The sequence below is a fragment of the Leopardus geoffroyi genome, chromosome D1 (assembly GCF_018350155.1).
Source record: "Leopardus geoffroyi isolate Oge1 chromosome D1, O.geoffroyi_Oge1_pat1.0, whole genome shotgun sequence".
In the NCBI taxonomy this organism is placed as follows: domain Eukaryota; kingdom Metazoa; phylum Chordata; class Mammalia; order Carnivora; family Felidae; genus Leopardus; species Leopardus geoffroyi.
In genome coordinates, this window is record NC_059329.1 from 59,732,663 (window position 1) to 59,759,417 (window position 26,755).

The window sequence follows — 26,755 nt, forward strand, 5'->3', positions numbered from 1 at the left end:
CTGGGATGGATGCTAGTGGTTACATATAAAGTTGACCTCTAGACACAACACTCTAATAAGTCTGTAGTATAAGCATATTATACAACTAGAAGCTCTCAAGTTCTTAAAACAATAAGGGAAGAAAAGCGAAGAAGCAAAAATAAAAACTGTCTTACATCAAAACTTTAAGTTCTTTTCCCCTCTGCCAATTCTTTTTTGCTCTTTATCTCAATGAACCCTGATATATGTAATTGAAATCAGGCTCCCTCAAAGGAGGGCTCATGACTAACAAACCATACGTAATAACTTCAATACTGTATTTATTTTTTCCAGGGCACTTTCAACTATATCTCACTGAACCACAGTCAACCGTAATCACAGAAACTTAAAACTGGATGGGGCCTTGGAGGTCATTTCCACAACCACCCCATATCACCAACCAAGTGGTATCCAAACACCTCTAGTGGTTGAGAGGTATGGGTCTAAAATGTTTCCTTAAAAATCTCCCCCTGCTCTAACCACCTGTCAGGTTTCTCAGTCTCTTCCTGCCACATTAATAACCCCAATCAAGTAAACCAAATCCACCAAGTCATCCTACCACCAAGCAACAGTCTTAGCTTCTCAAGTACACTTCTACTCCCTTTCTCTGAGCCTCACCCCCAATTGTCCCCAGTCACCCACCTCCAATACACAGCCAGAGCCTCTTAGATTCTGATCCCTCAGAGATCCCACTGGTGGTGGGTGGACCCCTGACAATCAACCCCCTTCCTCCTATCCCTCTGAGTTGTCCATATGCTGTCCTATGCAAGGCTATAAGCAACCCTTGCTATGAATGTACCTTTGGCCTCACAATAATCTCCCTTTCCTTTCTTACCTTCTATTTACTTCTCAGCGCTATCCCTTCATTCCCTTTAAACTCAATGTCTCTTTCCTCCTAGTGATTCAAGGACCACCGGTAATTCAATACATCAGTTGTTAAATGTCCATTAGACAGGTAAAGGGGACATACACCCTCAAGGAGCTCACCCTCAAAGAGCTCAGAGGTCTAGAAAGAGCCAGAAATAGAGAATCATTTACCCCATTAGACTCAGCTCCTCTGGGAAGCCTTCCCTAGCTCAAATTGAACTGGCCCCCTCTTCTCAGTGCCACCATTATACCTCTGATGCTACGACTAGTTTTCCTTCTGTGTCTCCCACCACTAGGCTGTGGACTCTTCTATGGAAGGGCCCCTATGTCTCTAGCACTTAACCCAGGACTCAGCACAAACATATGTAATGTTTGTTAAATGAGTGAAACGATGAATTCCGGTATACAATCATTCATTCTTCCATTAGGTGCACAAAACTTTATGACACATTATGTACCAAGTCCTAGAGTGTAATGATAAAAAAAACAGTTCTTACATAAAAATAACTCTCAACACTGTAATACTAGATTAGCACTCTTCCCTGGTGTGGGTCCCCAACCCCCACCCCAAACCAAGCCGGTCTTCTCCTACAGCGAAAGTCCGGCCTTCCCACGCAGAAGTCCACGCCCCTCCAACTCAAGCTACCCCTCAGCCCTTCAGTCCTACCCCTACGACCCCCAGTTAATAATCTCAAATCTAACGCCCTCACTTCTTTGGCTTCTCTCCCTGTCCTCAATCTCCACCCTTGAGGTTACTGCAAGTCTTCTATCCTCATAACCGCCTTTCAGTGCCGGAGTGCAGGTTACCTCTGATTTCCCTCTCCGCGCACCCGCCCCCCAGTTGGCTCCTTCCTTCTCAGGGTCCCGCCTCCCCTAGGACCCCACTCCCGATAACCTCTCCTCCCCCTCCCTTCAGGTTCAGGCTGAGCCTCTTCTCTCCTTGACTCTCAACATTTCTTACCTCATCTAGCTCCCGTTCCCCGGCAGCACCTCCTCCAACCTCCACCTCTACCACTGCCGCCATCTTCACAGCTCTCCCCCTCCCTCCGGTCCCCGCGCGAGCCAGCTGCTTCCGCCGCTCAAGTGCTCCTAGCCAATCGGCGGCGCAGGCTCCGGCAGGGGGCAGGGCAACAAGTCAGGCCGAGTCTTGAGCGGTACTAAGAGACTATCTACCTGCTGCTCACTTAAAGGTCAAGGAGGGACGGTTTCCATGCGCTTCTAAGCTTCCCTGGGGGAGGATTCTTGGAAAATGAGAAATTTGGCTTGGATCTTTTCAGTGCAAATATTTCACCAATTCTCCCCTTGGGAGCGCCAAAAAGAAGGGTCTCTACATCGTCAACTTTTGCGACGCTCCCTCACTCTAAGCTCCAACGAGAGAAGCGTGGAGGCTAAGGACTACATTTCCCAGAATACATTGACTCTGACCCGGAAGTTTAGGTTCCGCGCTGTGGACAGATTTATAGTGAGTGGAAATTTGCATAAAATATAACTAAAAATATACCTTTAAAATAGATATAAAACATACATAGATGCACACTAATGCATTTTACTGGCTATATCACATGTCTTCTTGCCTCGGTGGGAATCATTTTTCAAAAACAGCGGCTTCTTGAGGCCCCAGGACAAATTCCCGGAATTCCGGAGGCGGAGAGTAGTGCTACGAATCAGAAGTCGGAGGTCAGAGGGCCAAATTGGCGGGAGAAAGGATTTTGTGGTCCGCGATCTGAGGCTGCGATGGCTCTTCCAGGTCCGTTGTTCCGGGTGAGGGGCTTTGAGGGTTGTATGGGGGGGAGGGGGGGCGGCAGTTGCAGAGAATGGGTAGCGGTCAAGGAATGTACAGAACAGCGCGTTCCGAGAGGGGGAAGTGCCTGCACGGTTTAGTCTCCCGAAGCTGAGAGCTGAAGAGTCTCGCACCTAGTAGGTGCTTTGAGGGGCCAAGCTGAATTAATATTTACTAAGTACCCACCATGTAAAAAGGGTTTTGCGTACATCAGGAAGCCATTGATGATTCCTAATAGAGGAGTAACAACGAGAAACAAATTTAAGAGATTGATTTGAGAGGGGAGAACAAATCAAGAGACTTGTATATTTAGTTGAACATTTGTTGCGTCTTTACTACGTGGTGGGCTCTAGGTGTATAAAGGTGAATGATTTAAGGCACCACTCATGCCCTGGGGAGCATCCAACGTTCCCGTACTAACCTATTTTGTACTTGATGCTCCGTTGCCCTGTGGTTGCATTCTAGTTGTTTCACGTGTTTGTTGGAATCTCACCACCTGGTCCAGATCCGTTCCCTGCCCACTGCCCCCACAAGCCCATCAAGGGCATCAGAAACAGTCTGACTTCCTGCAAAGATTTCCAGAGAACCAGCCATGGCTAGTTTGTTTTTCTTTTGTTCTCTCCTTCAGGAGTAGCATGAGGATTCTTTCTCTTCTGGAAGCTGACAGGACCAAAAAAGGCAGTGCCAAAGTGGTGACAGAAGAGATCTTAGGAGAAAGTATTTTTGCCTTGTACTTGGGATAGCTGCTGGGCCCACAATGGCTCCTGTAAAGATTAGCCACATCGTATCATTTTCCTCTCAGGTATGTTAATTAGCAGTTGTGATTTTTTTCTTGGCAACTGAAAGAAGTGACAAAAGTAGGAGACTTGGCTGCGCTTTCAGGAAACTCCCAGTTTAATAGAAGAGACATCGTCCCTTCTTTGGGAATCCAAAGTCAAAGGAGGACACACAGCTCTTGCCCTCAGGTTGTTCCCAGAGCAACGCAGGGTGCATAAAAGAAGTGTTCCTGGGAATTGAAGGTAGAGAGGAAACAACTTCAGGATTCCACCCTTAGTTTGAAGGGAACTGGCAAACCCATAGGCCCAAAGTCTGTACCAGGGTTCCTAGAAGGGCAGTTTAGTTACTCTGTCATTGAGAGCACACCGGGACATTCAAGGTCATTCCTGACCTGTGAGGACATCACCCCCACCATCAAAAGTGATCTCAACCTCCTCCCTAAAAGTTCACTTTTGAGAAATTCCAATTATCCAGATTAGATCTAGATGCTGAGGCCTAAGCCCAGGATTTATACCATGTGGTGATTCTTAAGAACTTCCCACCCTTTCCTTTGCTGTCATTTCTATCCATACCTTTTCTCCACACTCTTCTTCACCTTCTGTTGCCCTAGTCTTTCTCAAAGGATGCCATTGGCATTTTGGGTGGGATAAATCTGCATTTATAGCAGTATCATTTACCTGATGAGGTATTTAGCATCCATGGCCTTCAGACCCTAATGACAGTAATGCTCCCTGGTCATGATGACAGTCAAAAACATCCCCACTCATTTCAGAAAGACTCTTAGAGAGCCTTTTGGAACTAATATATCAACTCCTAAGTGAAAGAAAATGAAAATTGCCCATATCCTTCTTACCTACATAGTCAGCCTAAATGGTTTTCTTCAAAGATTGAGCCTTATAAAATGCTAGAGAATGTTACTTATCATCTAACACTGAGGTTTTCAAACTGTTCTATGGGCACCCACTTCTAATTGAAGTGAGGTGGTGCATGTATGTCTCTAGACCCCCCAACCTGTGTTTTAACCAGAGCTCTGGTTTTTTTTGCTGAAAATACACACACACACACACACACACACACACACACACATTTTAGTGTAAGATTTCAGCTAAAAGGAAGGATTTTATTGCTAAAACAAAAAACAAGATTGAAAACCATGAGTATAGACTCCCTCCCCTTTACTTATGGATGAAAGAATTTAGATCCAGAGAGAGAAAGTAGTTTGCTCAGGGCCTTGCCACCAAAAAATATCTAACTGTGGGTTAGAACCAAGAATTTCTCTCGGTGGGTGCCTGGGTGGCTTAGTCAGTTGTGCATCTGACTTTGGCTCATGTCATGATCTCACAGTTGATGAGTTCGAGCCCCACACTGGGCTTGCTGCTGTCAACACAGAGCCCACTCCAGATCCTCTGTCTCCTCCTCTGCCCCTCCCCTGCTTGTGCTCTTTCTCTCTCTCTCTCTCTCTCTCTCTCTCTCTCAAAAATAGTTTTTAAAAATTTTTCTCTCTCGGTATTGCTATTGTTGCCTTGGAACAAATCACTTTATTCCTACCCATTAGTTGTAAACTCAGAATAAAAATCCTTGCCTTTCTTTTCTCATAGGGCTACTTTGAAGATAAATAAATGTCTGTGAAATTACCTTGTAAATGAAGTGAAATAGCATAGTGTGGCAGTTAAAAGCCTGGATTCAGAAAGCTAGATGTTCTGATTTTGGTTGGTTATTTGGCTTTGTGGCCTTGGGTAAGTTTCTGAACCTAAGCTTCAATGTATTGATCTGTTAAGTAAGAAGCAATAATAGCAACTAAACTAAATAGTAAAGTGTTAGGAGGATTAAATGAGGTGGTTTGGTAAATGAAGGAGAGGTAAATGGTCTGTAAATCCCTGGCACATGATAGCTGTACTTTTATGGACTCCCATCTAGTGGTTCTTCTATCATGGTAAAATGCCTGGAAAGGTTTGGGAATGTAGGAATCCCTCATTCATGGGCATCCTTTTTACCTTTCAGTTCGGTGAGGTTCCTGATTACTCCTTCTCTCTCTGACTTAGGATCCCAAGTATCCTGTGGAGAACTTGCTGAATCCAGACTGTCAGAAGGGACCTTGGCTCAGCTGCCCTCAGGACAAGAGTGGGCAGCTGAAAGTGGAACTCCAGCTGGAGAGGGCAGTGCCCATTGGCTACATTGATGTAGGTGAGTGAGTTCTCTGAGGTCTAGGAATCTGTGCGGGAGATGCAGGAGTCACATTCCCCTCCAAGTGCTCCATAATGTCTCAACTTGGTCTAGCTGAGCACTCTTCATGGAATAAGCCCTTCCTGGTCTGAAGGTGAGATGTGGCCCAGGTGCCCTTCTCAGGTGTATGGTGTTGGCAAACTCTGAGGTTTCCGTTCACATAGAATGCAATGGGAGGGGCACCTGGCTGGTTTTAGTGGGTAGAGCATGTGACTCTTGATCTTCGGGTTGTAGGTTCGAGCCCCACATTGGGTGGAGAGATTACTGAAAAATAAAATTTGAAAAAAAAAGTAGTGGGAATGGTATTCCCTGAATTATTTAACGTACGTGCCCTGCTTTGATCTGAATAGTCTGGGTGAAGCCTTAGGATGCTGACATAATTACAAATGCCAACAAATAGAACCTGTAAGCACCTATAAATATCATTGTCAATAGGATGCTGGGGGATGGGCTCTGCAGACTAATCTGGGAAGTCTCCATAGGAATTTGCGGTTGAGAAGGTTGGCCTTAGCATTCTCTGGAGTAGAGAACTAACAAAGACCATTGGCCTCAGCTCTGTAGGGCTCCCTAGCAGGGGTCTAATAGTGACAGAGATTAGCACTGCCTGCCAGAGCCAGAGGACAGGGAAGCAGCAAGTCTATTGAGTCAGGGAAGGTTTCTAGCTGGGAGGACCACTGTGAACCTTCATACTGTCATTTTGTGGACTGAGGTCTTATCCATTTCAGTTGCCAGTTCACTGTGTTCCTTGACCTTTCTGGGCTTCCAGCCAGCTCTAGAATGGAAGAATGTCCTTTTCCCACCCGATACCTTGTGTGCAATCAGGAGAGCATCTGTCTTCCCATCACCCTTAAATCCTTCTCTCAACCTTTTGTCCTCAGGTAACTGTGGCTGTGCTTTCCTGCAAATTGATGTGGGCCGTTCTTCCTGGTCCCTGGACAGACCTTTTGTCACCTTGCTCCCTGCAACCATGCTTATGTCCCTGGCTGATTCAAAGCAGGGGAAAAACCGCTCAGGGGTCCGCATGTTTAAAGATGGTAAGGAAGACAAAAACAGAAATGGGAAATGGACAGCGAGAGAGACTATGAGAAAGAGATGCAGTCATGCTAAGCTAGACAACCCACTAGAGAGGGCCATGGAGCTGTTAGGTGGAATGGTGGGAGGGGCCTGTGAAGGGGCTTGGTCGTATCTGTGGGGGTATGGGGTAGGTGGTGAGTGAACAACTACTGGTATGTTTGTGTGAGTTCTCTGTGATGACAGTATATGGGAACCGAGAACATTTATGCACTATGATTTATATTTACACATAACATGATTCGGTGGAGCCTGATGTTGAGCCCGTATTTGTGAGTAGTGTTTTTATTTGTATAAATGTACATTGGTGTGAGTACGGTAGTCGCCCTTTATCCATGGTTTCACTTTCCATGGTTTCAGTTACCTACAGTCCACCACAGCCCAAAAGCAGATGATGTTCCTTCTAACATATTATTAGAAGGTCAATAGTAGTAGCCTCCCTGTGTCACAATGGCTACGTCATTCACCTCACTTCATCTCATCACGTAGGCATTTTATCATCTCACGTCACCCCAAGAAGAAAGGTGAGCAGAGTACAGTAAGATATTTTGAGAGAGCAAGAGAGAGAGAGACCACATTCACGTAACTTTTATTATAGCCTGTTGTTATAATTGCTCTGTTTTATTATTGTTATTAATCTCTTCCTGTGCCTAACTCATAAATTAAGCTTTATCGTAGGTATGCACGTATAGGAAAAAACATAGTATATACGAGGTTCGGTGCTATCTGTGGTTTCGGGTATCCACTGGGGGCTTTGAACATATCCCCCACAGATGAGGAGGGACAACTGTGTAAGTGTTAGTGTAGAATAAATGTTTATATAAGTGATGGAAGGCTACAGGATGGATATGGTTAGATAGTATATAGTGCTTCCTGAGTTCCAATCCATGCAAATTTCTGTGTTCACTAGGCACTGCAGAACAGACATAAGATCTGATTCCTGGACTTTGGGGACTTACAGTCTAATAAGGATTTGTCTGTGTTGGAGCTGAGGTGTTTGTAATGTTGTGAAGGAACCATGATATGGGAGGGGCATACGAGGTGCAGGGGATGAGGTGCTACCACAGAGTGCTGGGAAGTAAAGGTGAGAAGGGTTTGCAGTATTGCCATGTCACACAGTGACTATGGAGGCCATGGAGTGTTGTGAGGGAGGTGGAGATCTCATGGTCCAGGAAGAGCAGATGTAGCTCATCTGATCCACTGGGCGAGTGGTCACCTCAGACCCCAACACTACAGGTACCTCCTGTTTAAAATGAGACATTGGGGGCACTTGGGTGGCTCAGTCGGTTAAGTGTCTGACTCAATGTCGGCTCAGGTCATGATCTTACAGTTTGTGAGTTCAGGTTCTGCATTGGATTCTGCACTGACAGTGTGGAGCCTGCTTGGGATTCTGTCTCTCTCCCTCTCTCTCAGTCCCTCCCTCACTTGTGCGCTCTCTCTCTCTGTCAAAATAAATAAATAAACTGGGGTGCCTGGGTGGCTCAGTCAGTTAAGCGTCCAACTTTGACTCAGGTCATGATCTCATAGCTTGTGGGTTCGAGCCTCACATCAGGCTCTGTGCTGACAGCTCAGAGCCTAGAGCCTGCTTCAGATTCTGTGTCTTTCTCTCTGCCCCTCCCCAGGTCATGCTCTGTCTCTCTCTCTCCTTCAAAACTAAATAAACATTAAAAAATAAAATAAATAAAGTTAAAAAAAAAAACTTTCATAAGTAAATTGACACATTGGCAAGGTCCCTAGAGAGGTATAGAATGAGGATGTGCTGCGAACAGTGTGGAACCGTGACAGAGGGGCGATGGTGGGAAGGCAAGGCACCAGGTCTGAGTGCACCTTAACTGGCCTTAGCACTGCCAAACCCTGAGCACCAAAGCCTAAGGGGACAGTTACTGATGGCCTCCATTCCTTTTGTTGGAGTTTAATCTGTATAGTCCCTGTCTTTCGTCTCCTCAGTATTGACCTTCTCTTTCTTTGTCTCTCCCATTCACACATTTCCTCTGCCTCTCATTTTCTTTCTTTTTGCCTTCAGAAGATTTCCTGGCTGTGGCCTCAGGTGAGCCCTGGGATCGACTTCGCCTGACCTGCTCCCAACCCTTCACACGTCAGCAGTCTTTTGGTCTGGCCTTCCTCCGGGTGTGTTCCTCCCTGGACTCCTCAGATGACCCTGTGGGGGATCTCTCTGCTCCTGGGAGCACTAGGCTAAGCCAGGTATGTACAATGGTGGAACAAGGACTTCATATTTTCCCACTTTTCTCAGTTTCAGGTTAGAAGACTGGGGCTTGATTGAGGGATAAACACAGAAACCCACCTTCCTCCCCACCACACACACACATTCAAGTAAAAACAGAAATGGGCTTGCTACCTTTCCTTACAGCTAAGAGTGAATGCCTCTCCATCCCTTTTGCCCTTGGGAGGTTCAAGGCAGTGAACCTTCAGTGCAGTGTACACAAAGCTGTAGGGCCATTGGTTCTTTAGCAAGAATGAAATTTCTTTTTGGATTCAGACTTAATCCACTTTACGTTTAGGTTCCCGTGGGCTACAGCTTTCATCAGACTTTTCCTTCTAGCACCTGAAAGTCCCAGAGCTTACTATCTCTCTGTCCTTGTTGTTGCCTGACCCACCTGCCAGGAAAGCCAGTTACAATGTTAGATATGTGTTCTGCAATTTCATTTGTTTTCCTGCTTTCTCTCCCTGTACAACACACACATGCTGCTAAGAGAAGATGGATAGGTATCTGGTCAGTTTACCTCCCCTCTTCTCAGCCAGTTTTCTAGTTATTTTTTATTCCTCAGCCTATTCTGAATCCTCCTGCTTTCTTGTCACTGTGTCTTCATTTATCTTTCCAGTACCCTCTACCATAATTCACTCACAAACAAATACAAAGATGGAATCACACAAAGCAAGAGTTGTACAATTCTAGAGGTCAAAAATACTTAGAGATCATCAAGCCCCAGCCACCTCATTTTGTGTGTCAGCTAGGGACACTTGCATATTCAGATTCACACGGTGAACCAGAGCAGAAGACGGACCAGAAATCAGGTCATCTGTCATTATACTACAGTGCTTCCTATGCACGTAATACACCTCTAGAAGCTCCAAACATCCGGGGCACCTAGTGGCTCAGTCGTTTAGGTGTCTAACTCCTGGTTTCGGCTCAGGTCGTGATCTCATGGTTTGTGGGATTGAGCCCCACGTTGGGCTCTGTGCTGACAGCTCAGAGCCTGCTTGGGATTCTCTGTCTCCCTCTCTCTCTCTCTCTCTCTCTCTTTCTCTCAAAATAAATAAATAACTGTAAAAAAAATGAAGTTCCAAACATCTGACATAACCAAAAGAAGTTCAGTTCCAGGAGTGAACATTACAAGTGTCACTCTTGTTGAGGTTACTGAGAAAAACAGACCGAGCATCAGAAGACAAAATGGAGGAGGAAGAGGAGATGCTTCTGTAGTACAGCCTCGGGAGAGACCCAGAGAACGGAGACTAGGAAAGCCTGGTCTGAGATTTACTCCTCCTTCATGGGAAGGGCTAAAAAATGCAGCAGGACCAGTGGAAGCCGCTCCGTGTGCTCTGCCAGGTTCCAGTATTGTGGTGCCAGGGGGCTGACACGAATGGAGCTACAGCCCTGTGGGCCTGGCCTCAATAAAATGGAAGCTTTGTGAGATTAGGGACCTGTTTGTCTTGTTCCATACTGAGTCCTGGCAGCTGGAACAGTGCCTAGAACAAAGTAGGCTTTTAGAATAACTTACCTTTCAGGGGCAAGTTGTAGATAGGATCACCACCATAAAGTTTACCATCCAAACTGAGACATTTGGAGAGGAAAAAGAGTGCTATTAATTACATGGAGACAACAGTATTGTCCCAGGCAAACCAGGACATACGGTCTCTCTAATTATAGGCTAAATAAGGGCTTCTTTTGGCCATCTAAATTACTCTGCACCTTTAAGACCAAGGAGGGAGTCAGCAACTCTAGAGCCATAATGTTAGAAGGACCTTGAACATCAACAGCAGAGTGAAATGTATTGCACATACCTCAGTGAAACCACAGGGAAAGAAATTCTAAAATGTGTCTACAAGAGAGGGTTGATGCATGGAAACAGATTGATGGCACTCAATTTTATAATTTAAAATGTCTAAAATTTAAGGTGTATTGTTCTAATGGTATATTATAGTGAAAGCAAAACATACGGGCTTTTAACCCCGTGACATAGGGTCTTTTATGGCACTGGTTTTCCAGTTAGGAAACCAAAGCACAAAGAACTTTAGTGAGATGTTCCAGGTCACACTGCTAAATAAGTCTTAGAGTGGATTTGAATCCAGGCCACCTGACTCCATGTAACCTGTGCTTGGAAGCTCAGTTCCTAATGATTAATCTCACTTAGAATTAAATAAACCATAAATTCTCCACACCCATCTAGTTACCCTTTCTAGTGGTATTTGCTCTAAAGTATATGAGACAAAGTAAAGAAAAAATAGAAGCCCAGGAAAATTAAAATATTTCTAAATTAATGCTGCATCCAAGATGAGATTGTAATGGCAATTAAAAAATATTAAATGGTAGGGGCACCTGGGTGGCTCAGTCGGTTGAGCATCCGACTTCGGCTCAGGTCATAATCTTGCAGCTCTTGAGTCCAAGCCCCACATCGGGCTCTGTGCTGACAGCTCAGAACCTGCAGCCTGCTTCAGATTCTGTCTTCCTCTCTCTTTGCCTCTCCCCTACTCATGCTCTGTCTCTGTCTCTCTCTCTCTCAAAATAAATAAACATTAAATAAAAAATTTTTTTTAAATATTAAACGGTAAATGTGATTACATACATACATACGTAAACAAGCTGTGAATGTGAGTAAAAATACTACTTCTCATGTTTGCAGAATGAGGCCAAAATCATGCTTTACAAGAAAGATGTTTACCTTTAAAAGAATTTCTGAGGGGCGCCTGGGTGGCTCAGTCGGTTGGGCGTCCAACTTCGGCTCAGGTCATGATCTCGCGGTCTGTGAGTTCGAGCCCCGCATCGGGCTCTGGGCTGACAGCTCAGAGCCTGGAGCCTGTTTCGGATTCTGTGTCTCCCTCTCTCTCTGACCCTCCCCTGCTCATGCTGTGTCTCTCTCTGTCTCAAAAATAAATAAATGTTAAAAAAAAATTTTTTTTAAAAAAATAAAAGAATCTGATAGGGGCGCCTGGGTTGCTCAGTTGGTTAAACGATTGACTTCTGCTCAGGTCATGATCTCATGGTTTGTGAGTTCAAGCCCCGCGTCAGGCTCTGTGATGACAGCTCAGATCCTGGAGCCTGCTTCAGATTCTGTGTCTCCCCCTCTCTCTGCCCATCCCCTGTTCATGCTGTCTCTATCAAAAATAAATACATATTTTAAAAATAAAAGAATCTCCAATAGAAGAATCAACTGTAAATTAAAGGCAAAGTTTTTTCATTTTTTTAAATTCAAGGGAAAAAGGAAATTTGGAAAAATAAAAAAGGAAATAGGTGCAGTGAATTGACAGATAAATTGAATAGACAAAATAGAAACCGTAGCACAAAGCACATAAATAAAATCTAGGTAGAAATGATCTCTTGCATGATTATCGCACATAGAAATTTTTGGAGTTAGAAGTAGAGAGGTTTATAAAATGCCTGTGATAGTTACATGGAGAGGCTAATGGTAGAAAAGAGACTTGAGGTATCCATACATACATACACACATACACATCTCTTTCTATAAATGGCTAGAAATGGTGGCTTAAATTGGTAGGTTTTTAGTTGTAGGTGAACAAAATTTTCACAAAATAAATCATACTGGAAATTAAATAATATTATTAATATTTAGAAGAAAAAAATGATAAAAATGTCCCCAAAGAGTTCAGAATAGAACTATTCTTTTTTTTTTTTTTTTTTTAACTTTTTTTCAACGTTTATTTATTTTTGGGACAGAGAGAGACAGAGCATGAACGGGGGAGGGGCAGAGAGAGAGGGAGACACAGAATCGGAAACAGGCTCCAGGCTCCGAGCCATCAGTCCAGAGCCTGACGCGGGGCTCGAACTCACGGACCGCGAGATCGTGACCTGGCTGAAGTCAGACGCCCAACCACTGCGCCACCCAGGCGCCCCAAGAATGGAACTATTCTTAACTACGGAGAAATATATGGGTATGCTTTATTTCTTTCATGTAGGTGTATAAAGAGATAAGTGATTGGAGTTTTGTACCTACATGAGCGAATTTTATATATGTACAGATTTAAACTACAGCGTATACGCTTTCAAAAGTTCGCGAATGATTATTAGTTTCATGACCCCGTTTTTCCCAACAGCATATATTTGATTCTGGGGACTTTCAGGATCATGACAAAAACCTCAGCATTGAGGAACTAACTATACAACATTACTGAATCTCGTATCTTAGAGCTGGAAGAGAGTGTGCACACAAGCAAAGGTACTGTGTAAAGTTATAGAAAACATGCTTAGTCATTAAGCTGAAGTCCTCAGGTTTGGGAATAGCCCTGGTACAGGTGGCAGCGTCCCCTGGTGGTGAATGTCTGTAGTTCATATTGCTCCATTTTCTTCTCAGGGTTCTGATGCTCAGGAGTCTGGTCCAAGCCCCTGGCTGGCTAATCCTTCCATTCGGAGGACGTTCTTCCCAGATCCCCAAACGTATGTAGCTACCAGAACGGAGGTCCTTGTCCACTTCTCAGTTCTTTCTCCCAAAAAGAGAAAGGCTACCAAGTCACTCACAGGCACACAAGCCCTGCCTGGTTTCCCCCCACTTAATCACAACCTCGAGACCTAACCCTATCTGTGTATCAAACTGGCTTTCTTGGTTAGAGGTCACTGACTTAGGTAAGAGGAATGGAGTCTCTTTTCTGAGTGAAACCGAGTGCTCTCTGTTTCCCTGCAGGAGCACCAAGGAAATTTCAGAGCTTAGGAATATCCTAAAGCAGCTGCAGCCAGGGGCTTTGGGACGTTCAGCCTGCATGGTACTTTCAGCTGCCCGCAGGGTGCCCCCCGTGAGTATGGCAAGCACAAAAAACATCCAGGCAGAACCAGGTCCCAGTCATCCAGCCAGCACAGGTGAGTCCCCGTGACCTACCTTTGGCTCCTTGCTCTCCCTGGCACCATCCTTCCTCCCTGAATCCACTGCTGCTATAGAAGGGTGGCTTACAAATGGGACTTCCTGTGGGAGAAAAGACCATTGTCAGTGTCTTGTTACCAGAGGAGAAATCAAATACTATATAGTAATTGAAATCAGGAATCCTTATTTCTTCGGGCCTCAATTCCCCCATATTCACAATGAAGGAATTAAACCAAATAGTATTTCGGCCTTTTGCAGTATTAATGTTTTGTGATCACTTCAGAAAGACAGTTAAGTCAGGGTGATGGTGTATGGAGCTTGTTGGGGAAATAAAGTAGGGGAATAGCATGGTTTTATCACAGAGGAAGAAAAGATTCAGCATTTTGGAGCTCCTACTTAGCTCTAGACATTGCTAACACACTTCTACTAACTTAACTATTTAATGTTCATAACAAATTGTGAAGTAAATACTGTTATACTCATTTTACAAAAGAATCTGAGGTATTTCTGAATCACACAGCTAATAAGTGGCAAAACCAGGATTTGAACCCCAGAGTTCTTGTTCTTTTTACTGTTCTAGATAGCAAAAGAGAAAACAAGTAGAGTTCTCACTGAAAACCTTTGGTTTCACTCATTGCTTCACTGGGAAAATTTTTAAAAAGGAAACAGGTGATTTGTCATTTCAAAGAACTGACCAAAATTACTGAAATAGTAAGGATATTATCTCATGGCAGAAATAGGGTACATTGTTTGTCTACTGTTGCACGATGAATTACCCCAAAACTTGGTAGCTTATGATAGTATTTATCATTTCAGTTACTCATGGTTAAGAATCCGGGCATGACTTAACAGCATCTTCCAGCTCCAGATCTGACACAAAGCTATAGTCCTTTCAAGGCTCCACTGGAAATGATCTGCTTCCGAACTCAGTCACATGGTTGTTAGTAGGATTTACTTCCTCATGGGTGGTGGTGGGACTAAGGCTTCCCTCAATTTCTTTGCCCTGAGAGCCTCTCCCAGGAGCATCTCACAATGTGGAAGCTTGCTTCATCAGAGTGAACAAGCTAGAGGGCAAGAGAGAGCATGCTAGTAAGAAAGAAGTCAGTCCGGGGCGCCTGGCTGGCTCAGAAGAGCATGTGACTCTTGATCTTGGGGTCGAGAGTTCAAGCCCTATGTTGGGTATAGAGATTACTAAAAATAAATAAACTAACTAAACAAAGAAAAAAGAAACAAGTCGGTCTTTTATAACCTGATCCCAGGAGTGGCATCCCATCACTTTTGCCATATTTTATTCATTAGAAGCAAATTACTAGGTTCTGCCTAAATTCAAGGGGAGGCATGACTACCAGGAGGCAGGAATCAATAGGAGTCCTTTCAGAAGCTGTCTACCACATAAGGAAGGATGTAGTTTATTATTTTAAGAGACAGAAAATGGGAAGGAGCTAACCTTTTGGGGGCACCCAGTCAGCTGGACACTGGAGCTATGAAAGTACCTACAAACTTTCTATATAACTCCTATATATAACTCCTAACTCCTATATAAAGTGTTTCATAAGTTCTGAATAGCTAGACAAATGGTTGTTGCTGGATTTTGTTGCCACTCATTTGACAGATATCTGAACATCTCTGTGTTCAAGGCTCCATGCTAGGTGTCAGGGATTCCACAGCACAGAAAATAGCAGTTCTCCTACCCTAATGGAGAGGCATCTCCATGTAATATAAGTAAGTCTACAACTGCAAACTGTGATGAGTACTTCAAAGGCAAAGCATAATAGGATGATCGGATTTAGATTAGAGAATTCAGGGAAAGTGCCTCACAGGAATTAGTATATCATGTGAGACTTGAAGAGTGAGAAAGAATTAACCAGGAAAAATGGATAGAAAGACTATTCTTAAAAGAAAGATCATCATGGGGCGCCTGGGTGGCTCACTGCATTAAGCATCCAATTCTTGGTCAGCTCAGGTCATGATCTCACGGTTCATGGGTTCCAGCCCTGAGTCTGACTTCTTGCTGACAGTGCGAGGCCTCCTTGGGATTCTCTCTCTCTCCCTCTCTCTCTATCCCTCCTGTATGCATGTGTGCTCTTTCTCAAAAATAAATAAACGTTAAAAAAGGAAAAAGGGGCACCTGGGTGGCTCATTCAGTTGAGCATCTGTGAGTTTGAGCCCCGTGTCTGGCTCTGTGCTGACAGCTCAGAGCCTAGAGCCTGCTTCAGATTCTGTATCTCCCTCTCTCTCTGCCCCTCCCCCTCTGTCTCTCTTTTTTTCTCTCTTTCTCTCTCTCTCTCAAAAATAAACATTTAAAAGCAACAAAAAAAGAAAAAAGAAGGAACATCATATGTGAAGGGCTTTTTGTTAATGAGCTAGATTTAATGAGTATTTCTAACACAGAGCTCAGACCAGAAGAGCAAAACTCAGAGAATAATGTGGGCAGGACGAAGAGACGGAAAGTGCAAGCTCACAGGTGAGTAGATCAACCTGAAAGAGCCAAATCACCTCCCCAAACCTTATTGTCCACCTACACCTGTCCTTCCCCCACTTGTGTCTTAGTTAGATCACCGAGTACCATTGTGTCTTGATCTCATGGTCTAGACCCAGAGGGTAGTAGAGAAAAGATGTCCTTGTCCACATGTTGTCAACTAAGCAAGGAGGTAGCTCTGTAGTAAATCAGAATCTGAAGATGGGTACTCTGTATCTCATGGACTTCATTAAAATTGAAATCTTTTTCTGCTTTAAAGAACACTACCAAGAAAATAAAAAGACAAGTGACAGAATATGTGAGAAGATATTTGCATATCATATATCCAATAAGGGACTTGTTTCTAGAATAATAGAGAAAGCTTACAGCTCAACAATAAAAAATAACCTAATTTTTTAATGGACAAAAGATCTGAATAAACTTTCCTCCAAAGAAGGTAAACAAATGGCCAATAAGCACATGAAAAAATGCTTAATATCTTTAGCCATTAGAGAAGAGCAAATCAAAACCACAGTGATCACACCCACTAGGATAGCTGTAATCAAAACGACAATAGCAGGGGTGCCTGGCTGGCTCAGTCGGTGGAGCATGCAACTCTTGGTCTCAAGGCTTTGAGTTCAAGCCCTATACCGGGTGTAGAATTTACTTTAAAAATACATTACAAAAAAGAAGAAGAAGAAGAAGAAGACAATAACATGTTGGCAAAGATGTGGAGAAACTGGAACTTTCATACATTGCTGGTGAAAATGTAAAATGGTGCAGCCACCTTCATAAACAATTCTTCAAAAACCTGAATATAGAGTTACCATAGGACCCGACAATTCCGCTCCTAGGAATAGACCCCAAAGAACTGGTAGCAGGTGTCCACACAAAAACGTATAGTCAAATGTTCACAGCGGCATTATTCATAATAGCCAAAAAGTGGAAACAACCCAAATGTCCATCAACTGATGAATAGATAAGCCAAATGTGGTGTATTTATACAATAGAATATTGTTCAACCATTAAAAAAGAATGAAGTACCAACACACAATATGGATAAACCTTAAAACATGCTAAGTGAAAGTAGTCAGAAAAGACCACACATTATATGATTGCATTTACGTGAAATGTCCAGAATAGACAAATCCATACAGATAGAAAGTAGATGAGTGGTTGCCAGGGTCCTGGTAAGGGTGGGTGTGGGAGTGACTACTAACGGGTTTAGGGGTTCTTTTGGGGGTGATAAAAATGTTCTGGAATCCGATAGTCATGGTGACACAACCCTGTGAATATCCTAAAAATGTTGAATAGTATAATAGGATGAATTTTATGGGCTGTGCATTATATCTGAATAAGAAAAAATAATTTTAAAAACCTGAGAGAAATAATAGAACTTCTGTTCTCAGATGGTCAAGGTTAAGTGACCTCCCTCAAGTTGGGTACATCAAGTGGGAAAACCAGGACTCCGACCAGGGCTTTTGGCTCCACATCAATGAATCCACACTCTTCTGTCCTAACTGGAGGCTCCTTTAGCCTTTGTGGCCTATTATTATTTTTTTTTTTTTTAATTTTTTTTTTTCAACGTTTACTTATTTTTTTGGGGACAGAGAGAGACAGAGCATGAACGGGGGAGGGGCAGAGAGAGAGGGAGACACAGAATCGGAAACAGGCTCCAGGCTCTGAGCCATCAGCCCAGAGCCCGACGCGGGGCTCGAACTCACGGACCGCGAGATCGTGACCTGGCTGAAGTCGGACGCTTAACCGACTGCGCCACCCAGGCGCCCCTATGGCCTATTATTAATAGCTGGTCTTTATTCTCTGCCACAGGCCTTTATCCAGCTCGAACTCTCGGCCAAACCAGAGGGGGATAGCAAAGGCAGGGCAGAGAGAACACCAGCGACCCCAGGCCCAAAGCAGTGGGGTCCAGGATAGTGCGCTGTGCCCCATCTGCTCAGGTGAGCTGCTGGGGCATAGGGGTTATTGTGGGACTGCTAGGTATCCCTTGAGGCAGGACTAGGAGACCTGGGAATGCTGCCAGGGAACATTCGAGCTGGGACTCCTGCTCTTCTCCACACACATACAAGTCTATATTGAGGACATGCTCACATTGTGTTGGCCCAGCTGAGGCAGGGACACAGGCCCTGTCCCCAGGAGAAACATGAAACAAAACAATATAAAATACTAGCAGAGAGGGCCTAGCATTTCCTTCACAGCTTTTTTTCTCCATGTCCCAGTTTTCTAAGTCCCTGTTCAAATGGTACTTATTTGCCAAGTCTTGTCTCATCTTAGATAATCTGTCCCAACCTGCAACCCTGCAGCATTCTCTGATTCCCCAGCGCTTAGCACTTCTCCCTTCTGCTTTGTGTCACAGTTGCTTGTGGCCTTAGCTTATCTTTACCCTTGACCTCTACAGTCCAGAAGGACAGGCCTGGGTTTACACCCCTCAGCTCCTGGCACAGTGTAAGGCATACAGTAAACCCTTGATAAATGTTTGGTGGATTCATGAGCAGATAATGTCAGGAGTAGACTATCCAGCCAGAGTAAACTTCCTACAAAAACAGCCCGCACTGGGAGCAGGCCCAGCTTTGCTAACCTCCTTCTCTCCCCCTTAGGCTCCTTCAGCATCAAGGTTCTTCCCTGGCATGCTGCGACTTGTGGAGAGACCTCCCCACCTCACCCAGCCTCTCCCTCCTCATCACCATCTTCATCGCAGTCTGTACTGTGGGTGTCCTCCCCGGACAGCTCACCACCCACTTCCTGGGTCCAGTGCCCTTTATGCCAGTTGGACTTCTCAGCAGGAGAAGTAGAAGAACATGCCAGCATGTGTGGGGAGTTCCCTCAGGCATGAGCCATGAGGTCCTGTGGTTTTGGCCCCTCTTCCCTCAGTGACAAACTGGGGAGTGGATCTCTTGACCGCGGAGAAGAGCTAATAAGGCCAGGCTGCCCTCTCTCCTTCTCTCCACTCATTCCCCCAGGACTCTGCCTCAGGGTACCTCTGGGCCCAGCCTGCTCTCCACTCCCAGTTGTCAAGGCTTCTGTCACCATGGCACCCTGTTCTCCCAAAGACAGTTCCATCCTTTTCCCCTTTGGAACTTCTGGGATAGAATTGATGATCTCTCTGGGGCTTTGGGGCATAATCCAGAACATCTTCCTCTCAGTGAGTGATGAACATCCTCATGCCCATTTTCCTGAAAGGAAAACTGGACCCAGTGAAAACAGATGGGACCCTGTGGTATACTGGGAAGTTGAGTGCTTTTTGAGCTTAACTCCCAGTATCCTTGGTGGGTTCCCTCCCTACATACAATCAAGTAACAGTGTTGCTGTATGACCTTAAGCAACTTGAGTTCTTCATCTTGGACTCAATTAAGCATCCTGCTTGCAGAGCAATTCCAGAGATCAGATGGGTTAATGACTAAGGAATAGTTCTAGGCTTGGCTATGGAACCTTGGACAAAATCCAGTCCCCACCTGTACAATGAGGCAGTTGGACCAGAGGGTCTCTAAGGTCCCCTCCACCTATAACATTCTAAATTCTATTCCCACACCTTCCTTGAGCAACTGTGTCCTCTCCCCTTTCCCAGAAGTTTTCACTGTGTGGTATTCATCAGTTCCTCCGGTCTCCAGGGTACAGGGCAAAGAGGGAGCAGCTGGTCCTGGCAAAGGGAGGGCCAAGGGCGGGGTTTTGAACTCAAGTGTAGGAAAGAGGAAGCTGGGCACAGTCAGGGGAGTAGCCAGAGCAGTTCAGTCCTTCGGTCCCTGCCAGCCTAGGTGGGTGCAGCCATGGACCTCCTCACGGTAAGAGGCCTGTTCTCCTACCATCCCTCATCCTGGTCCCATTTCTGACCATGATTAAAACAGTAGATTGAGGGGTGCCTGGGTGGCGCAGTCGGTTAAGCGTCCGACTTCAGCCAGGTCACGATCTCGCGGTCCGTGAGTTCGAACCCCGCGTCAGGCTCTGGGCTGATGGCTCAGAGCCTGGAGCCTGTTTCTGATTCTGTGTCTCCCTCTCTCTCTGCCCCTCCCCCGTTCATGCTCTGTCTCTCTCTGTCTCAAAAATAAATAAACGTTGAAAAAAAAAATTAAAACAGTAGATTGAGCCACAGGGACAGTAAGGATATCCTAGCTGCCATGGAGGTGATGAACATTGCCATGTTGGTGGAGGAGAGCCCTTGGAGTCCCGAGCCTGGGCCCAGAGAGGAGCTCTGGGGGTGGGCTAGGCCTGGTACAAGAGAAGGACAAGGCAGCACTGAGGGAGAAATGCTACCGAAAGCAGGATTGGGCAACGCCAAGGTAGGTTGGTGGGGAAGGAGCATTGGGATGTTCTAGGAGGCCAGGACAGAGCTGAGGGGCTTGGAGAAAGCCCAGTTCAAAGACCCTCCTGTGTGGACATGTCTGGACCTGTCCTTCGGAGGCTCTGGGACTCTCAGAGGGATGAGCAGCTGGAAGATGAAGTCAACAAGATGGGAGCTGGGTCCTGGGCAGATCCTGTGGTAGATTCCGAGCATGGCCCCGTCCACCTGCTTTAACCTACCCTTTTTCAGGGTGCCCATGCTAGCCCAATGTGTGCAGGTTCCTGTGAGGGTAGAAGTTGTGCTGGGGAAGGGATCCCCAGCCAGACCCAGGCCTGGCACTGCCTTTAAGGATCTACACAATAAAGTGGTGACTAAGAAAATTGGTAATCTTCAGTGCTGCTGGCCTTTAAGATGGAGGCAGGTAGCCGTAAACTAAGGAATGAAGGGAACATAGCTCTAGAAGCTGGAATGGGATTTTCCCTTAGAGCCACCCTCTCCTGCCAATACCTGGACTTTTTAGCCCAATGATACCAATTTCTGAATTCTGACCTCTAGAACTGTAAGAATAAATTTGTATAGTTTTAAGCTAATGGTTTTTAAAAAGAGAAAGATGCTTTTTTCAAGCAAGACCAATTTTCTTAATATCAGTATTTCAGTAAATGAGATTATTTACTAAAAGCTTACAAAATCTATGGGGCGCCTGGGTGGCTCAGTCGGTTGAGCGTCCGACTTCAGCTCAGGTCACGATCTCACGGTTCGTGAGTTCGAGCCCCGCATCAGGCTCTGGGCTGATGGCTCAGAGCCTGGAGCCTGCTTCCGATTCTGTGTCTCTCTCTCTGCCCCTCCCCCGTTCATGCTCTGTCTCTCTCTGTCTCAAAAATAAATAAACATTAAAAAAAAATTCAAAATCTATACAAGAAACTACTATGGTATGAAAGGGTATTTCTAAAATGATTGATTCCCAAAAAACATGGAAATGAAATTTATCCCCTACACAGACAATTTTGGGGGGACATTCATGTCATTATATAAGATGATTACATTGGATAAAACATATATACTAAAGTGTAGGATGTACATTTGATATAGTGTTTAATTTCAGATAAAGGTGGTAGCATTGTTAATTTCCTTCTTAAAAGAAGAAAGTGAAATCATTTATTTGTATTATTACATCCCACATTTTCGATGTTTCAAATAAGTAAAGATTCCAGAAATCCAAAACTAGTAACAATAATTCCTATTTGAGTTGAGAAGTATCATAAAAGTAGTTAAGAACACTAACTCCTAAGCCAGACTACCTGGGTCCGTATCTCATCAAAGTGGCTTAGCATGTCTGTATGTCAGTTTCCTCTCCTGTTGAAGGGGGTGTGATCACTCCTAACTTACAGGGTTATTGTAAGGATAGTTACTGTACTTGTGAAGTGCTCAGATAATGAGCATATATAGGCACTACACTAAATGTCCTTTGAAAGCAACACTGTTAGTATGTGTTTGGGCTAAAGCAAAATAGAACAGTGGCTGGGTTGAGGGCTTAAAGATGGAAGGGTGAGGGAGGCCTCAGAGCAAAGGGGGTTGGAGACTGGGGATCCCACCCTCTCCATCCTTTATCCAGCCACAGCCCAACTGGACGGAGATTGTCAACAAAAAGCTAAAGTTCCCACCTCCGCTCCTGACTGCCATCCAGGAGGGCCACCTGGGCCTAGTGCAGCACCTGCTGGAGTCCGGGGTGGAGGCTTCAGGCAGCGGGCCAGGCGGGCCCCTGAGGAATGTGGAGGAGGCCGAGGACCGCTCCTGGAGGGAAGCTCTCAATCTGGCCATCCGGCTGGGCCACGAGGCCATCACCGATGTGCTGTTGGCCAATGTCAAGTTTGACTTCCGGCAGATCCATGAGGCACTGCTAGTGGCAGTGGACACAAACCAGCCAGCAGCGGTGCGTCGCCTGCTGGCCCGGCTGGAACGGGAGAAGGGCCGCAAAGTGGACACTAGGTCTTTCTCACTGGCTTTCTTTGACTCCTCAATTGATGGCTCACGCTTTGCCCCTGGTGTCACTCCACTCACCCTGGCCTGCCAGAAGGATCTGTATGAGATCGCACAGTTGCTCATGGACCAGGGCCACACCATTGCCCGGCCCCACCCGGTCTCCTGTGCCTGCCTAGAGTGCAGCAATGCCCGCCGCTACGACCTGCTGAAGTTCTCCCTGTCCCGCATCAACACCTACCGCGGCATTGCCAGCAGGGCCCACCTCTCGCTGGCCAGTGAGGATGCCATGCTGGCTGCCTTCCAGCTCAGCCGGGAGCTCAGGCGCCTTGCACGCAAGGAACCTGAGTTTAAGGTTGGTTTCTCATACTTTCTCCTGCCCTTGGTCCCCTGCATCTGTCCTTCCACATGGTCAGGGGTAGGCTCGTGGTGGGTGTTCCAGGAAGTGGAAAACAACAGAAAGATAATGAGACCTAGTTCTGTTCTCAGTAAATCTCCATTTATATGGGAAGAGAGCCATCACTCTAGGGCCACCTAGATTTATGGGGCAGCACAAACCCCACCCTAGGGATGCCCTGGGTCTGTCTGAGGAAGGAGGGAAAGCACAGATAGAAAAGCAGCTAGACAGACTTAGAGATGACATTCAGTGGGACCCATCCCTTCTTTTTAAAAATTTTTTTAATGTTTATTTTTGAGACAGAGAGAGCATGAGTGGGGGAGGGGCAGAGAGAGAGAGAGAGAGAGAGAGACAGAATCTAAAGCAGGCTCCAGGCTCTGAGCTGTCAGCACAGAGGGCAACGCTGGGCTCGAACTCATAAACTGAGAGATCATGACCTGAGCCAAAGTCAAATGCTTAACTGACTGAGTCACCCAGGTGCCCCTGGGACCCATCCTTTCTGAAAACCTGTGCGGCCCCATATTGAGCACCGTGAGTTGGAGCCTCGAGCTTGTGATCGGCAAGAGTGAGGTGGACAAGCCACTCCTAGGATGCTCAGCTTCATTGGAGTGCCTCTGTGGAGGGTGCTCCATGGTTTCCAAAACCCAGAAAAGGGAGGTCAGGAAGCTACAGCTGTTGTGTTCCATGCAGACTCCTTCAAAGAAGCAAAATTAATCTTGGCTGCACAGCCAGGAGGTTTAATAACAAGTGAGGAGGAGGAGGAGTAGGGAGGATATTTGCAGTAGGGGGTGCAATCCAAGCAAGGCTGTTGGGTAGGAAAAGTACACATGGTGATGAGTACAAGGGGCTGCTTGGGACAGAGAAGGAGTGAAGGGGAGCGGGGGAGGCCTGGAAGTGGGGACTGGTCAGGAGCCTTAAATACCACCAGCCCAGTCCTGTCCCTTACTCATCCACCAGCACCCCCTCTGTGCCAGGCACACTTGGTCCCCAGGCTCGAGATTACCATTAGGTGGGGAAACAGAGTTCTGAGGCAGGATGTGGCCCATGCCAGGTGCACTGGGGAAACAGCATGCTGTTTCACCAGAGTTATGGAGGGATCAGAGCTCCCACCTCACAGGTAGCAGGAAAGAGTGGTTCCTCTGAAGGACTTTCCCTCTGTGCTCACAGTGGCCCACTGAGGGAGGCAGCACCGATTGTCATCCCCACCCTCCAAGCCAGGGAGCTAAGGCCTGCCTAGGGGAAGCACCTGGCCCAATGTAATTCCACCTGAGGGACAGTGCTGGGTGCAGGTCTAGCCTCCCCAAATTCTTGCCTGCATTCTCTCTGGGATTGGGGCCCTGAGTAAAAGCGAGAATAGATTGGGTAAAGTGGAGCGAGAACTGCCTTACTCATGTCTGCTTCTAACATTGCTGGTACGGATTCTCATGTAAGGTAGGTGCTCAAAAAACTCAATGAAATGAACACAAGAAAGGCATAAAGAAGAGGATGAGAAGTGGAACAGGAAACAGGGACCAGGAAAGGAGGTACAAGGGACTGGCAAAGGTGGTAGAGGGGTTTGGGTTGCAGTGACTTAGTGATGAGGTCGATGGAGCACCAGAGAAGCAAAGTTGACACAAGAGGCCCCTAATTATAACAAGGAGGAGAGCTGAGGTGGCAGAGAAGGAACGGAGGACTCAGGGTGACATCATATGTGGGGAGGTGATGGCCTGAGGCAGCACAGAGGTAGCCAGGCCCACTGTTGGGAGGGTGGAGCTGACTTACCAGAGCTGTGTCCGCAGGGCGGTGGGCATACACAGATCTGCTTCCCTACAGCCTGAGTACATTGCCCTGGAGTCGCTGAGCCAGGACTATGGCTTTGAATTGCTGGGCATGTGCCGGAACCAGAGTGAGGTCACCGCAGTACTCAATGACCTGGGCCAAGACAACGAGACTGAACCCGAGGCTGAGGGCCTGGGCCAGGCCTTTGAGGAAGGCATCCCCAACCTGGCGAGGCTGAGACTGGCCGTCAACTACAACCAGAAGCGGGTCAGCTGGGCCCTACCTACCTCCCCCACCCCTGCCCTAATCCCTGCCTTGCCATGGCTAGGTATTCCCCAGTCCAGCTTAAATAAGTCCTCCCCCTGCCCTCTGAGACCTGATCCTGAGCACCCTTCTAGCTAGGCCCTGGTCCTGTGGGCCTCCCCAACCCCCTTCTTACCTTCAGTCTAAGCCCCTAACCTCTCCCCAGGCCTTGGAAGTCCCATTACCCACCAGGACTCTACCTTCAGACCAGACATCTGGGTTTTATTCAGCTCTGCCTCTGGCCTATTGAGTTAGTTTGGTCCAGTCTTCTTCTGTTGTTAAACTTCGGTATCTCTCTGTATTCACCAAGAGTAGACTAGATCTCTCAGGGCTTACATACCAAGTGATTCCATTATTCCTTACCTTATTAGATGCCTGCCCCCATAAGCTGAAGACATGCTCCCTTTCTAGCCTCTCCCACCCCTTACTCCTCCATCTCACCCATCTTCAGATATCCTATCTCACCAGTAGCTTAACCAAAAACTTTCCTTCATAATGGCTCCCCTGGCCCTGCCTCCCAAAACATCAAATCCTACTCTCCCTGTTCCTCCCCTCCTCAAGACTGGTGCCCCACATCTCTAAGAAGGCAGAAAACCCTGTGGGTTCTGGGACTCTGGTACCTAGTTCCACCCACCACTACCTGGCTTAGACTCAAGAAAGAAAGAGGAATCCAGAGAGTCCAGAAAAATCTTTTGAGTTAAGCTTCTCCCTCACAGACTAGGAAACCAAGGCCTAAGGGTGGGGTCTGCCCAAGGTCACATGGCAAATGAGTTGCCTCTCTTCTGAGCTGGCTGGCCTGAGAAGAAATATGGTTCATCTCTGGGGCAGGGAAGGCAGGACTGTGCACACAATTGGCTCCCCCTCCCTTCCCTGCCTGGTAACCACCCACGCTGCTCACGCGCCATCTCTGCTTAGTTTGTAGCACACCCCATCTGCCAGCAAGTCCTGTCTTCCATCTGGTGTGGGAACCTGGCTGGCTGGCGTGGAAGCACCACCATCTGGAAGCTCTTTGTCGCCTTCCTCATCTTCCTCACCATGCCCTTCCTCTGCCTCGGCTACTGGCTGGCACCCAAGTCCCGGGTACTAAGAAAAAAGTTAATGATAACTGTCACTTATTGCGCACTTTGCTAATGTTCCCATGAAGTCACTTGAAGTGGCCCTGGAAAGTAGGTATTACACTTTCATTTTATAGAGGAGGCATGGGGAACAGAAGTGCTCTTTTTGTCCAGGGGACGCAGTAAATAGCCCAGTCCTGATTTAAACTGAGGTCTCTCTGCCTCCAAAGCCTGAATCTTATGTACGACCCAAAATCTCCTAAAGACACCCCCGCCCCAACCTACAAATTATTTGAGAGCCTGTATGGACCTAGCTATCTTTATTCCTTCATTTCAACAAGCATTTCCTTGAAACCCTGCTGTGAGCTGGGTGTTATGCCTGATCCGGGGGATATAATGTTAACCAGGTGAGAAACAGGGAGAGTGGTGTCCCAGGGAGCAGAAGCAGCTTGTCTGCAGGCCCAGGGGAGGGAGAACATAAAGTATCAGTGAGACGGAAAGAATTTCTGGTTTCTGAAGCATACGTACAAATAGTGAGTGATGGGGAGCAGGCAGGGGCCAGATCTAGCAGTGCTTTATAAGCAGTGATAGAAGCCATTGTAGGATTTTAATGGAGTGAGTGATCCCTTTAGTTATGTGCTTTAGAAAGTTCTCTCTACTAGAGGCATGAGGATGGGTTGGGGAGAGGGTAGGAGTTAGGGAGATGGTCGTTGTCTGAGATGGGGACACAG

General features: G+C 46.3%; 2 protein-coding genes across 6 annotated transcripts in view; one reads left to right on the forward strand and one right to left on the reverse strand.

Annotated features, from left to right (window-relative positions):
* RNF121 (ring finger protein 121) overlaps window positions 1-2,409 on the reverse strand; it is a 91,388-nt gene extending 88,979 nt beyond the window's left edge. For 2 of the 4 annotated variants that reach the window (XM_045484169.1, XM_045484166.1), the window contains exon 1: window positions 1,847-1,963. In XM_045484169.1, the coding sequence (XP_045340125.1) occupies window positions 1,847-1,909 (63 nt within the window). In that variant the 5' untranslated portion in view covers window positions 1,910-1,963. Of the gene's footprint in view, window positions 1-1,846; window positions 1,964-2,386 lie in introns of those variants that run through there. The other 2 variants (XM_045484168.1, XM_045484165.1) reach the window with 2 other exon arrangements.
* The window catches only part of XNDC1N (XRCC1 N-terminal domain containing 1, N-terminal like), a 38,476-nt gene continuing 14,032 nt past the window's right edge, over window positions 2,312-26,755 (forward strand). Inside the window, exons 1-13 of one of the 2 annotated variants that reach the window (XM_045484164.1) lie at window positions 2,312-2,632; window positions 3,294-3,467; window positions 5,485-5,626; window positions 6,544-6,699; window positions 8,760-8,938; window positions 13,282-13,364; window positions 13,609-13,781; window positions 16,174-16,246; window positions 18,071-18,198; window positions 18,856-18,970; window positions 22,113-22,866; window positions 24,721-24,933; window positions 25,885-26,049. In XM_045484164.1, coding sequence (XP_045340120.1) covers window positions 3,423-3,467; window positions 5,485-5,626; window positions 6,544-6,699; window positions 8,760-8,938; window positions 13,282-13,364; window positions 13,609-13,781; window positions 16,174-16,246; window positions 18,071-18,198; window positions 18,856-18,970; window positions 22,113-22,866; window positions 24,721-24,933; window positions 25,885-26,049 — 2,226 coding nt within the window. In that variant the 5' untranslated portion in view covers window positions 2,312-2,632; window positions 3,294-3,422. Of the gene's footprint in view, window positions 2,633-3,293; window positions 3,468-5,484; window positions 5,627-6,543; window positions 6,700-8,759; window positions 8,939-13,281; window positions 13,365-13,608; window positions 13,782-16,173; window positions 16,247-18,070; window positions 18,199-18,855; window positions 19,801-22,112; window positions 22,867-24,720; window positions 24,934-25,884; window positions 26,050-26,755 lie in introns of those variants that run through there. The other variant, XM_045484163.1, reaches the window with a different exon arrangement.